We start from the raw sequence: 13,332 nt of genomic DNA, 5'->3' as shown, positions 1-13,332 counted from the left end.
CCGCGGCCCCCGCATCCCGCTCCGCGGCCCCCCCCATCACCGCGGGGGGCCTTCCCGCTGCCCCCCCGCCCCGCGCTCGGCCTCGTCCCCCGCCGCCCCGCGTCTTCGGCGGCGGCCCGTGGCGGCTCGCCCCCCGCCTCCGCCCGCGGCAGCCCTTACCCCAGCTCTTAGCCGTGCGCCCCAGGAACTCGCCGCTGTTGGGGTTGTAGACGAACTGCCGCCACTCGGCCATGCTCTGGCGGAAGGGCTTCTTCGCTTCCTTGGACATGGCGAGGCGAGGAGCGGCTGCGTCGGGCACCCCGGCGGCAGAGCCTCCCAGGCAGAGAAAGCCGCAGCGAGCGCCCGCTCCCCACCGCTAAGTAACTGCCGCCGCGGCGCCCGGCGGGAGAGCGGGCGGCCGACCAGTCACGCAGGGACCTTCCCTCCCCACCTCCGCGGCGAGGCGGGACTCGCCGCGACATCGTTCCGCCCTCGCCAGCCAATCCTGGCCCGCCGCGCGCCTGCCCCCTGGCGGACAGCGGCCACGCGCCTGCGGCGCGGGAGCCCCGCGTGCGCGCTGGCACGCGGCTCTGCCTCGCGCCCGCTCCGGCTCCGCGCGCGGCGGCGGCGGTTAGGGCCTGGGGCGCGAGGGAGCTGCGGGCACCGCCGGTCTCACTCCCCGCCGCGGGGGGGAGGGGGGGGCGGCTCTGGCGCCTCGGCGGCGCTTCTGAGATGCTTCGGGCCAGCAGCGTGCGGCCACGGCCGGCGGTGGCGAGACATCGCCATCTCTGGAGAGAGAAGGAGGGAGGGAGGGAGGGAAAGAGATGTGCCGCGGCGCGGATCGCGCCCTAAATGGCACCTGCGCCCCCCCCCCCCCCCCCCCCCCGGCCCTCTCGCCTTCCCCCGGGCCGGCCAGCGACAGCTCCCCCGGGGTCTCGCCTCAGCCGCCTGCCGGCCACGCGTGGGGAGAGGCCCGTGGGGCACACAGCTGCCCGCCCAGCCCCGTGCTCCCTCAGGGCAACCTTCCACTGCCGAAACGATCGTGCTTTTTTCCCCTCCTAGCCCTGTAATCAGTTGGTTTGTGGCACCGTTGTGTTCTTACAGCATCGAACGGATGGATACCTGACCGTATGGGAGTGCCTGTGTGGGATGAGAGATGCTGCTGTGCAGGAGCTGTTACTGAAGCACAGCTAACTACATTAGAAAAAAAATACCAGAAGACCGAAAGGTTAGCAAGTGTAATTTGCATCTCGGAACTCCATTTAATTGTGCCACCGTCCTGAAACACTTGGCAAAAGAACACGTGTAAAAATGTTATAGACAGGGTATTGATAATACGACTTCTTTGAGCATAAGACCTCAAAAACTCATTTGCTATCACACTCGTAAAGGTCAAAGTAAGAATAGCACAAAAAATCATTCTCCATCTCTCCGCTGACAGCAGAGGAACAGACTCCATTTACTTTCTGGCATGGATCAAGAGCTTACCCCCTTAAATTCCCTCTTTCCCCGATACTAAACAGAGCACTGCACACCACCGGCCCCATCACTCAGTCTTGTGGGTCAGCTCTAACATATTCTCCCTCATATACTGCTCAGCCAGTGTAAATAATGGACCATTAGTTAGGGACTTTGCAAAACTGAAGTGTAACAGGAGAGCTACTACATCAAAGCAGTTCTTAAAAAAGTCAGTCAATAAGCCAGAGATCAAACCCCAGTGAAAAAGCTAAGAGAGACTACACCTTAAAAATGCAAGAGCAACAATGTAAGAGACGTCTTAAACAAGAGGAATTAAGTATTTATCAGCATGGTTAGTTTAAATCTTTATGATGGTTGCAGTATTATTCATGCAAGAAAGCAGTAAATGTGAAGCATAAAATAGAATAAACCTGTTTGCCTCCTGAATGCCTGATTCCAATAGCCTCTTATCTAAGTCATTCTATTTGCTGTAAAACAGCAGAAAATAACACATCACTCACTAATTACTGTGTCACACTGATCAGCTAATATATGCCATTTCAGGCCCAAAATAAACCATCTCCATTTGTCTTTTTTCTTCTAAATGTCACCAAGCAAAAGACTGAATGTCATTCCATTCTAGCAACTGCTTTGCTGAATTATTTTTCCCAGTTTATTCAAATAGGTATCCTGCACTCTTAAGGAATAATACGAAATGTGCCTATAGCTATCTTTTCGGATGGGGCACCATACTGATTCAGTAACATTAACGTTTACTAGATGCAAAAGACTGGGGGAGTTAATACAGATAAAAAAATACAATTGCCTCTACGGAACAACCACACCCTACATTATGCAATGAAATTTCAACATTTAAATATATTCCTATTTAAAAAACATTACAGAAAACGTAAACCAAAGTTTTAGAGGAACTAATATTATCCAGTAACCACTGAAACTCTTCAGTCTGCTCATCGTAAAACATAGGAATCTTTCTGTGCTCTGCTCCAGTGAGTTCAGAAGCCCAGTTTGACTATAACAACTATTACACTTGTTTTCAAAATCGGCTGTCTCATGCACCCCCATGGGTAGAGTGGTGGATCCTCATCCCCACTGAAAATCAAACTGTTTCTGAGATGCAAAAGGGTAAATATTTTGACTCATGGACATACAAACCCCTTGGCTAGACACTGATCCCAGGTGAAATAACGGAAAGGTCCATCCATATTCCAGTCTTTGTTCATAAAAAGTAATGAGTGGTGATGGCACGATCTGCTATACAATTAGCTGCAATCACAGTGCAGCATTGGACAGCCTACATCCCTTCCAGACCTGCATTATCTTTTATGCAAGACAGCGTCAGGGCACAGTGCAGGCCAGCGGCTGCCTGTGGGCCGGGAGCCGCAGGGGACCCCACGAGGCGGGTGCAGCAGGACGTGGCCTCGCAGCCAGGGCCCGTCCCACTGCCCCCAGCCAGGGAACGGGGCAGACAAGAACTCGGGTCTGAGGCCAGGACATCAGCCCTGGAGTCGGGGTCCAGATCGGCAGAGCCCATGGCCAGGCCTAGGCACAGCCAGGCCTGGAGACCAGCACACCTCTGGCAGCGCCGGGTCGAGTGAAATGGGGCTCCAGGGCCATGGTGGGCGAGGGTCAAGTCAGACTGGTCAGAGCAATTAAGGCCTATTAGCGCACTCAGGGCCCTGACCAGTAGGAACAAACATCTGATTTTTTAAAATAATTAGATGTTCAGCTGATAAAACTAATTGCACTTCCATTTTAAACTTGGATTTCTCCAAGCTATTGATTTAGTGCCACAAGACATTTTGATTCAAAACACCTGATTTATATAGAAATGACTGGACTAAAAACTGGCTCACTGACATTTCAAAATGTAATTGTCAGTGGCAAGATATCAATGAGTTGATGTGTTTTGAGCGGCATCCTTCAGGATGCTGATTCCTAAGCTGAAGGTATTTTGCGTTAGCAGTCTATGTGGTTGTATAAAGTATTTGGTGATAATGTTTAGAAAGGATAGAAAGATTGGTGTGTTCATTTGTTCAGCAAAGCACAGGCAATTCTGTGGCAAAAAGTACTAAATGCAATCTAGTGTGTATAAAAACTTGTCTTCTAGAAAGAAGATATCTGTGTGCACTTTGGTGAAGAAACAATACAAAAAATCCATGCACCCACTTCTGATATTTACACAAGCAGGAAAATGGAAATATTAGTGATAGTTCAAAGAGTACTGAAAAATGATCCAGGGAGCAGAAAACAAGCTAACTTACAATACGAAGCTTCCACATTTCAGCTTATTTAGCTTCTGAAAGAAAAAACCTGACAAGAGACTGGATTACTTTGAATAGGTACTTAAATATAGAAAAGAGATCTTGATAGTATGACCTTTTCAACCTCACTGACAAAGGCAATGGTATCCATTTGCTGGAAACCAGCTAGACAAACCTAATGTTGACATTTCCTGACTGTGAGGGCAATTAAATATTCAAATAGTTTACATCTGGAGAGATAGCTGGTACACCTTTTTTTGGGTTTTAAACGTGAGATTAGATATACTTTTTAAAGACAGGGTTTAATTCAGCTTTGGAAGAAATGCAGTTTTGTGCGGATAGGCAGCAAGACTTTGGTTACCATCAGATAGTATTGCAATGCAACGTTCTAGGTCAGAAGCAGTATCCTCCACTTCCAGACACCGTCCAGAAAACAAGACCAATTGTCTGTGCTGTCCACAGGGATTTTGCCCAAGTTTCATCAGATGGTTACTGAAATATTTGATTGGGTTCCACAAAGAGAAATGAATGAGTGACACTGGTGGTTCTGAACGTGGATGTCTGACGATTGTCAGGTTTGGGCTCATCACCTCACAGACCATTCAGCACTAGGATTGGCCCCCAGTTTACAATTTACTGTTTCTCTGGAAAGGCAGTTTTATCTGCACAGCTGATCTTTGTAATGGTGGTAATGCCACATTGGTAATATGTGTTTTCCAAAGCACAACAGAAAGAAAACCACCTTGACTCACTATCAAGAAAATGATGTATGATGATGATAAAAATGTAAACCATACAACACAAAAAAAATCCAAACTTTTAAAATATGAATTATATAAAGATAACTGCTACATTCTTTTTAAAAATTGTCATGCACAACTCTGGGAAGAAAGTAAAATATGATAGGAAGCAAGATTGCTACAGTTTACAGAGACTCTACAGAGGGCAGTTCTTAGCACAAGCTAAGTTTCTTTTGTGTTGCTAAAGGGAATTTTACTTTGGCCCATTTGGAGGATTCTTGATGACTAGAAAGCCACCCCCTTCTCTTCTAGTTTGGGTCTAGGGTGGACCACAGCAAGACACAATTTTGGCATCAATTGGATAGCTTCCTGGGGCTGCGGTAACTTCCACAGGCATCTGCCCAGTCCAGTTTCAGAGCCGCTTTTGAATTGCAAGAGACGTATGTGTAAGTTAGAACCAAATCTGCTTCTTTATCCTCAGCTAAGTTTTAAACTGTAACTAGAAGACACATGATAAACTCAGGAAGGACCAACTCCAAAAATATTATGACTGAGAAATAATTTCTACTTCATCATACAAAATACCAAGAAACATAAGACACACATTTTCATGAGAAAAAAAAATACAAAAGACTTCCCACTAAAAATGAAAAAGAAAATGTCTGTCATTGTGAGAGTAGAAAGACTACAGAAACAGTTCTTGTGTTTGGTAGTTTGCCAATGAATCAGAAAGGGCTGGTAAAAATGCATTCATTGTGCAGAGCCCCCTCACTCTTGAAAAAACTCCTTTATTCACAGAGACAAGATTCTGCTCTCATATATAGCACGACAACTCCTGTTAAGTCAATGGGAGTTGACTTGCATTACGCAGAGGAGACTTTTGCCGAGATATTCAGCATTTGTTTACAGTAGGAAAGAGAGCCTCTAACTATTGTTGAAAACAATTTCATTGCTTATTTTTAATACAAAGGGCTTGAAACAAGAAAAGCTCAATTTGTAGGAACTTTGTAACTATTAGGGTTTTTATCCATTTTATAACATGTGCAGTCAGAGTTAAGTTTCAGAATTTTTTTCATGGACGAGTAAAAGAGCTTCTTAATTAAAGCTGGTTTGAGAAGAGTTCATAAAAATAAGGTATCTGTCTTAATTTGCTGAAGCATTTTTCCCCCATTTTGAGCTAATACTTTGTAAACAGCAATTGAGTGAGGGACCACAGGCACTGTTACTGACGAGGTTTGTCTGCGAGAGACCAGTGAAGTACAAGGACTGAGGCAGAAAAAGGAGCTGGGCAAGACAGCTGGCATTAGCTGATGGGTAACTCTGGGATGGGAGCAGAAAGGGCAGGGGCAAATGGGAAGCCATTAGGAAGAGCGGCTAAAGAGGGAAGATGAAGAACATGAAAGGCAGGGTGAGGAGTTTGGGGCCAAAAATGAAGTTTAATGATGAAACTCACATTAGTTATGAAGTGCTGCTGAAAGAGATGGTCCCTCCTCTCCCTATTCCACTGTCCCTTCCAACCCTGGTTGTGATTTTTAGCATTGGTGTTCATTTTACCCCATGATGACCTGATTCAGAGAGCTGAACTGAAAGAAAACAAATCACACAAGTTTAGTTCCCTGACTCGGCTCACAAGGGAGACCAGGGCAGACAGTAGGAGGAACGGGACTACCCCTTTCAGTAGCAGCCCACAATTAGATTGGCAGAACCACATCCTGAGTTCATCAGGGGACTCAGGCAGCAATCCAAGGAGAAAGCCAGCCCTGGCTAAGCCAGGAGGCTGAGGCTGAAATGAAGAGAGTCTGTGAAGACAGAAAACTTGAAAAATTGATGTTGGAGGGAATGAAAGGCCTGGAGAAGTGAGGCAGGGTTTGGAAGGAAAGAGAGGGTAGAAAGCAATTGCAGGAGTGTCTGTCCTTGCTGGAGCACCATGTCCTGCCCCTGAAACTAGAAAAATGCTAAATTACAAAGAAAATGCTAAATTTTACTATTCCTTTACCACCAAATTTTGTGATGCCAATTATGAGCCACTGTACATATGTCATTGCCTTCTGTTATCATAAAAGATGACAACTTATTACTTGTATCAGTGATCGAGGCATGCAACAGGCAAAAGTCTCTTGCAGTAATCTAATCTTATTGGTAAAAGCGGTGGTTTCATAATAACATGATGGTCTCGGAATAGTACTGACGTGTCTCTAGGCTGTTAAAAAATGGGAAAAGATAATTAAGCACAAAAACAACAAAGGAACTTTGAACACCTATAAATTAGAAAAATCCTAGAATTACAGTGCATATAGGTTGGTTAATAAATGACTAAGGACAAGCAAGAAAGACTCATTATACAGCCAAACTCTTCCCCTAAAAGTTATACCTACAAAACCAAAAAGCTTCAGAAGACAAATTTTCATTTAAATTTTCCTGTTTCTTTATCTGGTATGTCTGTTTAGATATCTGTCACATGAAAGTGTTAAATTTTTTTCATTCAGTTTTCCTTCTGCATCTGCATTACCCTACTGATGTAAATTTAGTCCATACAATGCTGCTAGTTTGTGCAGATGACTGTGAAATACAATAACTTGCCCCTCTAATTTACTTAAATGCTACTGAGAAGTTGTTCCACGATGGGAACTAGTATTTTCAGTTTTCCCAGTCCAACTTTCTTCTCCCAGTCGAGTCACTGATTCCCTTAGTGATCTTGAACAAATCATTTGATTTAATTGTACCCATATCAAGCCAGCTGGATAACTAAAGTAAAAAGCAGCTCTCCATTGAAAACCAAATGCTATGCCTAAACTGTGCCTTCTTGAGTAAACAAACATGGGTGAGACTAACACATTTTCCCTTGGGACCATTGTGAGGGAGTGAAGCATTCCAAATGCATTTCAAAACCTAGAAGATGGGTTCAACTTTGGTCTTGAAAGACATTTTTGCTAATCCAGTAATTAACATGCTGTTTTTGCACAGAATAAAGAAAGGATCTTAAATATTTAAAGCATATTATCACAGTGTTTTTGAAAGAGTCACTATTTTTTAAAACATATTAATTTACTTGTTCACTTCAAACAGACTAGATCTCAACTGTTATGTTTTTAAAACTCTGGTGGCTTACTTAATGAATGCTTGTGACTCATAAGGCCTATTATTAGTCCTTCTGAGCATACATTAGCTAAAAAAAAAATTACAGCAAGCTAGCTTTTATGTACTGTTTAGCAGAAAGTTCACTGTATTATATAAACCATTGCCATGTAGTTCTCCTTTAACTGTTAAAAAATACATTTTAACCTACTTGTTTTGCATATGTTTCATTTTACTTCCTAATCCAAAGTGTGTGTTACATACATACACTTTTGTGATGGTGGCATCGAACTGAAGTCATAAAAATTTTTAACCAGCTTGTACATAGGAACAGCTCTTGACTAATATTATTCATCTGAGGTTATTTACTAACCCTTAGTGAATCTTTCTGCCACTCCATGAGCTGATTTGTTAAAAGACTAACCACCTTAATCTCTCATTAACCACAAATGATACTGAAGATGCTCAGCATTTTTTCAGTGAAGTCCTACATCCATCTGTTCTTGATAGATTCATTCGTAGGGAGTATCCCTACAGTAAGTACAATTGTGGAATGCCCACACAAAGTCACAAGGCCTAGAAATTGAGATGTCAACTTCTTATGTTAAGCAGTCAATCTGTTTATTTGTATAATTTGGAAGGAGGAAGTTGGAAAAAAAAAGAGAACTTTTGAAAATGGAAAATGACAGCCAGCATTTTTTTCTAGTCTGAATGTGTGGGAATTCCACCATTACTCTAATTTTGGTCTGACTTTTTTATAGCATTTTTTGTAAGATTATACTACCCTTACAGCAAATTATTAAATCATTTTAAACAAAATTATAAACTCTCTGCAACTGATTTTTGTTGATTTTTAACTAGCCATAGTTTTGAAAGGGCAGTAGATACACTTTGTAGTCTATAATATAGTTTTATAAGCAAATACCATAGGAATAATACAAAAGAGGATCAGAGCTACATAGGTTCCATATGCCCATTTCTTTTGATTCTGCAGGCTCCTGCAGGTTTCATTCCCAGTAAATGCTACTGGATTTTCCCAAAAGTGGCACCAATAAAGGTTTTTAATTGTTTTTAAATTGTATTTTCCAATTTCTTTCACATTTGAACAAACACATACAATGGGCCTCCCTTTCCATTGCTCCCTAATCATAATACAATCTAAAAATGTTCATTCTACCTCCTACTGCCAGATGCAATCCTTTGAAAGAAAACTCTACTTCAACAAGTACACTTAACTGATTTCTATACACTTTAAGGGCAACAGTGGTTACTACCAGATGATGGTAAGATACAAATTTTTAAAGACATAGTGGCTCAGCAAAAGTTTTTTTCAGATTCATACTGCAGATAAAAACAACAAAAATACACACTCAAGTGCTCACATAATAAGTGAAACTGCTGTGTCTTCTCCCCATGCTGTTCCCCTGTGCAGGGGGAGATACTACCCATAACAGGAATGGGATACTTCCTGCACAGGAATGGAAGTATTTGAGTAGGAAGAGCAGGATTTAGTCCACTGAAAAACTGAAGGAAAAACCTGTCAAAATGTGGTCTGTTATAATCACAGAGCCTATGAGAAAATAAAATCTTAAACTACAACCCCCCCCTGCCAAATATTAAAAAATAGACTGAAATGTTCTACATCTTTTTTATTGCAGTTCTCTGCTGCTGTAATTGTAATGGGTACTTTGTTGTTATAATACCGTCAATCATCATTTTTTATTTATTTGCTAAATTGTTTGCTAACAGAAGAAAGAGAAGATCATTTATAATAAAAGACCATCTGTGTAGATTTGTGCAAACATAATTGAACATTCTAACATTCAGTCCAAAGACATATTGGTTATATCTAAGAGATGTATTTGTTAACATATTTGGGGCCTCAGAAATAGTTTTTTTTAATAATTCTGTAATACAAATAAACCAAAGTACTTACAGTCATCCTAAGGAGCAAATCTGGTTGCAATTTCTGGCAGAAATTACAGTGCAGTTTCGCTGTGTGGAAGATGACTTATGAAGCTGATGAAGGAACTATACTTCATACGTGCTGCAAAGACTAGTGCTGTGTTCTTAGCATTTGAACACGTACTAGAGCATAGTTGGTCACTGCATGGAACACACCTGTAGTGTTAAGGCTGCTGTAAAGCTACTATCCTTGCACTTCAGGTCAAGTTTACTGAAATTTGGCACATAGAAAAAGGTTGTTAACAGGGTTATTAAAGGTTATTAACCAATACTGGAGAGGAATGACTGCTGTTGCCCTGTGTAACTATAGCAGAAAAATACAGAGTTAATCACATTTAAAGCAATTAAGTCACTGAAGAGGAAATCATTATTTGCATGGATTGTTTTGGAGGACAGCAGGCAATGAATTCATATTCTATACAGCAGATTTCTCAAATCCATATATGCTGCCCAAAACAGTGTTCAAATAAGTACTACACCAGGAAATATTAAACGTCTGCCTTAAGTCTGACCATGAAATACAATTACATCTGTTTCCTCCCCTTTGGTAATTGTCAAGTGGTTGAGATGATCTCAGTGAGAGAAGATTATTTGTTAGTATCCTAAGTCATTATGTTGATACCCACAATGAAGTCTAGGTAGGGCAGCTATAATGTGTGTCTTGTAAATATGCGTTCTGTATTTTAAAACATTCTTAGAAGGAGGCTTAATTTCAAATTTTCATATTGAAGTAGGCCTCTTAATCATTAAGAATTCAGATTACCAAGATACAAACCCAGTTCATCTTATCTACACACGCTGATCTACATATACATACCCTTAAGTAAACTGGGAGACAAATAAGCCACAAATTGGAAACTCTGTATTTAGATGGGAGGAGGAATTGTTTATGTGGCATAAGGAACTGTTAGTAATTATTGTTAAAAAAGTGTTCTCGAACACAGACCTAAGAAATTCTGGATTTAGGGGAAGCCAGTGGGGATTCAGGTTTTGCCATTAGTGCCATTTCTATAGTGGAAAGACACAAAACCTCATTTGCAATCCTCAGCTGTTAACTTTGATAAAGTTTTTATCTTTGTACAAAAATCATCATTTATTTTGAATTTCCTGAATTGCATTTATTTACAAAGCTGTGAGTGTTCTATTTTTACCATCATTGTCTTTCCATTTTAATTACATTTGAGGCAGATTTCTTATCTTGTGATGAACACGCAGGTGGAAAAAGAGCAGTGAGGAGTTAATGATGGGACAAAGATTGTATTTCTTTTACTAATTTGCTTCTGGCTTATGCATAGATTCTACGTGTATATATTATCTAAATGGTATAGAGAGCAGAGTGGCAGACTACCCTTTCCCGTATTCTGGTTGCAGCCTTCTGAGGAGACAGGAGCTGCCTGGAGCAGCACTGACCTTTCTGGAGAAGCAGCTCTGAGCAGAGGGTGGGGAGGGCAGGCAGAGGCACAGCTAGCAGGGAAGAGCAGGCAGGAAAGCTGAAACGAACAAAAGGGTTTGCCTGCAGCACGGAAAAGGCTCACAACAAGACCTAGAAATAAGGGTGCTTCTATAGGATCCCAGTGGGGAGCTGTGTAAATTAGGTACAGATTAGGAAGCTGCTGAAAGTTGCCCAAATGGAAGGCAGAATTGAGTGGAGGGATTCACCCTGTAAGGCACACTGGGCAGGAGGTTATTTGCAAACTTTTAAATTAGACTCCATTGATAAGCCTCAGCTTGCTCTATAAAGAACTCTCTCGCTCTTGTTTGCTATTTTGTGTGCTAATACCATGTCACTTTAGAGATAGGAAGCTTTTGGTTTCTTTCAGCATGTTCACTTTAAAAAAAGGCTGAGTAGGTCTACTTTAAAGCCTTTGGTGACTCAGGGGTCTGTCAGCTAAAAGCGATACATATAAAATACATTATATGCAAATTATACATATATGAATATGTAAATATAACAATCAGCTAAAAATGATAGGTGAGTTGTATGATTATATATATTCCTGACAAGAGAAAACTTAATTCCCGAAATTAATTTAGCAGTAATTCTTCAGCTGCTTTTTTTTTTTTTTCTTTTCTATTTTAGTATGTCCTCTGTTACTTGAGTTGTTCTTTAGCAGCACAGTTTAGTAGCAGGAAAAACACAGCAAGGCTTATTTAAAATCTAAACCCATTTTAAACATTTAAAATCTCATTCCCAACAAGAGATGTCTTGAACAGTCACATATGATCTCCATTGTTAATCATACAGAAACTCCCTGTTTTTAATGCTAGAATTGCAAACTCTGAAAAAAAATTAGAATATCTTATTTTCTAACTTGGTTTCTGTAATACCAACAAAGATAAAATCCCATTATGACACACATACTCTGCTGTTTCCTAGACATATGATTTCCACTTCTCTTGGGTCAAACCATATACAACAAATCAGTTTCTAGATACAATTAGCTGATTAAGATTCCTATTGCTGTAAAATTCCTTCTTTCATATTACTCACTTTTCTAAATTTGTATGCAGTTTGAGTCAAGTAGTGCTGGGTTCAGTACCCTTCTTGTTTTGTTTTTAAACAACTTATTTCAGAATAAATCCTTCTGGTATCTGGAAATACGAAGTATTCCTTCACTAGAGCTCACGGCTGTTGCTCAAATAAGACGCACTATGTTTTTTCATATGGGTATGTGCAATCCTAAAGACATTTCCTACTGTACAGTTAATATTTTTTTTTCTAACTTTCTCTTTCATAAGACTTTTTCCTGCTCTAAAAAGGGTTGACATTAAGCAAAAAGTAAATAAAACCGCTGCTTTCTGAACTTGAAGCAGCAAATAGCCTTAAAAAAAATCCTTAGGGTATCACTTAGAATTATACACATAGGCATTTCTGACCACAGAGACTCTTGTAATAAAAAGATTTTTTAAATTGAGTTCTACTGAGCACATATACTGTACTCTCAAGCTGTTCAAGTGTCTCCTGTGTCTCCCTCCCACTGCTTTGCTTCTTTAATGAAATAAAAGCCCTTTAAGTTGACAAAACCATTAATGTTTTCACTAGAAACAGAAAACTATACAAAGGGCTATGCAGTAATCTTTAAATTGCACATTGAGCAGCTGAGAAATTGGTAGGTAAACCTTCCTTCTAGAGACGAATACACAAAACTTCACTGCAATTAGCTTAGTATGCATGGTTAAGTTAGATGACGTAGTTCTAGCTTGATGGTTGTAAGCTACGTAAGTGGTTTTCACTTATTGTTGGAAATTAATTTCTTCTAAACAGTCCAAATATTTTCATATCATCTAGGTGACTCAAAGATACATGTCAAAGTCTGAAACATATTTCTTCATTCTCTTATTTATCAGTTCTGCTGGCAGAAGCATTAATTGCAGTCTGCTAGCTATATAAAGGAAAAAACCAAATTAAGAGGATTGTTCGCTTGGTTTACTATAAATTAGAATGTATTTGTAAGGAAAAAAAAAAGATTCAGACAGCATTTCCTCTCTTGCTACTGCAAAAAAAAAAAAATCATTGTTCATTTAAAATAATAGCTTTTACAGAATGAGTCTATTTTTTTTCCTTACCGGAAGATTGCAGGAACAAAACACAATTAATGCATTTGCTGCCATTCCTGATTAAAATGAAGATTTAAAGCCCTGTATATCCTGTCTTTAACTGATTATAAAATGTTTATTTTTCAGATAATGTCAAGATCACGGTCATTTCAGAACAACAGTTTACTGTTTGGAGCAGTGGCTGTTTCATGGATCTCAGAATAACAAGTTATCCCTGTGTCCATCTAGACAACAACTGGAAGATGTTTGCTAATACAGCTCACTAATTACAA

General features: G+C 40.7%; 1 protein-coding gene and 1 long non-coding RNA gene across 2 annotated transcripts in view; one reads left to right on the top strand and one right to left on the bottom strand.

The window, feature by feature from the left end:
- ATP1B3 (ATPase Na+/K+ transporting subunit beta 3) overlaps nt 1-447 on the bottom strand; it is a 27,787-nt gene extending 27,340 nt beyond the window's left edge. The window contains exon 1 of the mRNA XM_069792214.1: nt 160-447. Coding sequence (XP_069648315.1) covers nt 160-268 — 109 coding nt within the window. The 5' untranslated portion in view covers nt 269-447. The remainder of the gene's footprint in view (nt 1-159) is intronic.
- Nucleotides 1-13,332, top strand: part of LOC138686855 (uncharacterized) — a 13,816-nt gene extending 484 nt beyond the window's left edge. Inside the window, exons 2-3 of the long non-coding RNA XR_011326177.1 lie at nt 1,084-1,207; nt 13,187-13,332. This is a non-coding gene — a long non-coding RNA (uncharacterized lncRNA). The remainder of the gene's footprint in view (nt 1-1,083; nt 1,208-13,186) is intronic.

Source organism: Haliaeetus albicilla, chromosome 9 (assembly GCF_947461875.1).
Source record: "Haliaeetus albicilla chromosome 9, bHalAlb1.1, whole genome shotgun sequence".
In the NCBI taxonomy this organism is placed as follows: domain Eukaryota; kingdom Metazoa; phylum Chordata; class Aves; order Accipitriformes; family Accipitridae; genus Haliaeetus; species Haliaeetus albicilla.
Note: the sequence above shows the minus strand (reverse complement) of the source record. Positions and strands in the feature narration are given on the sequence as shown.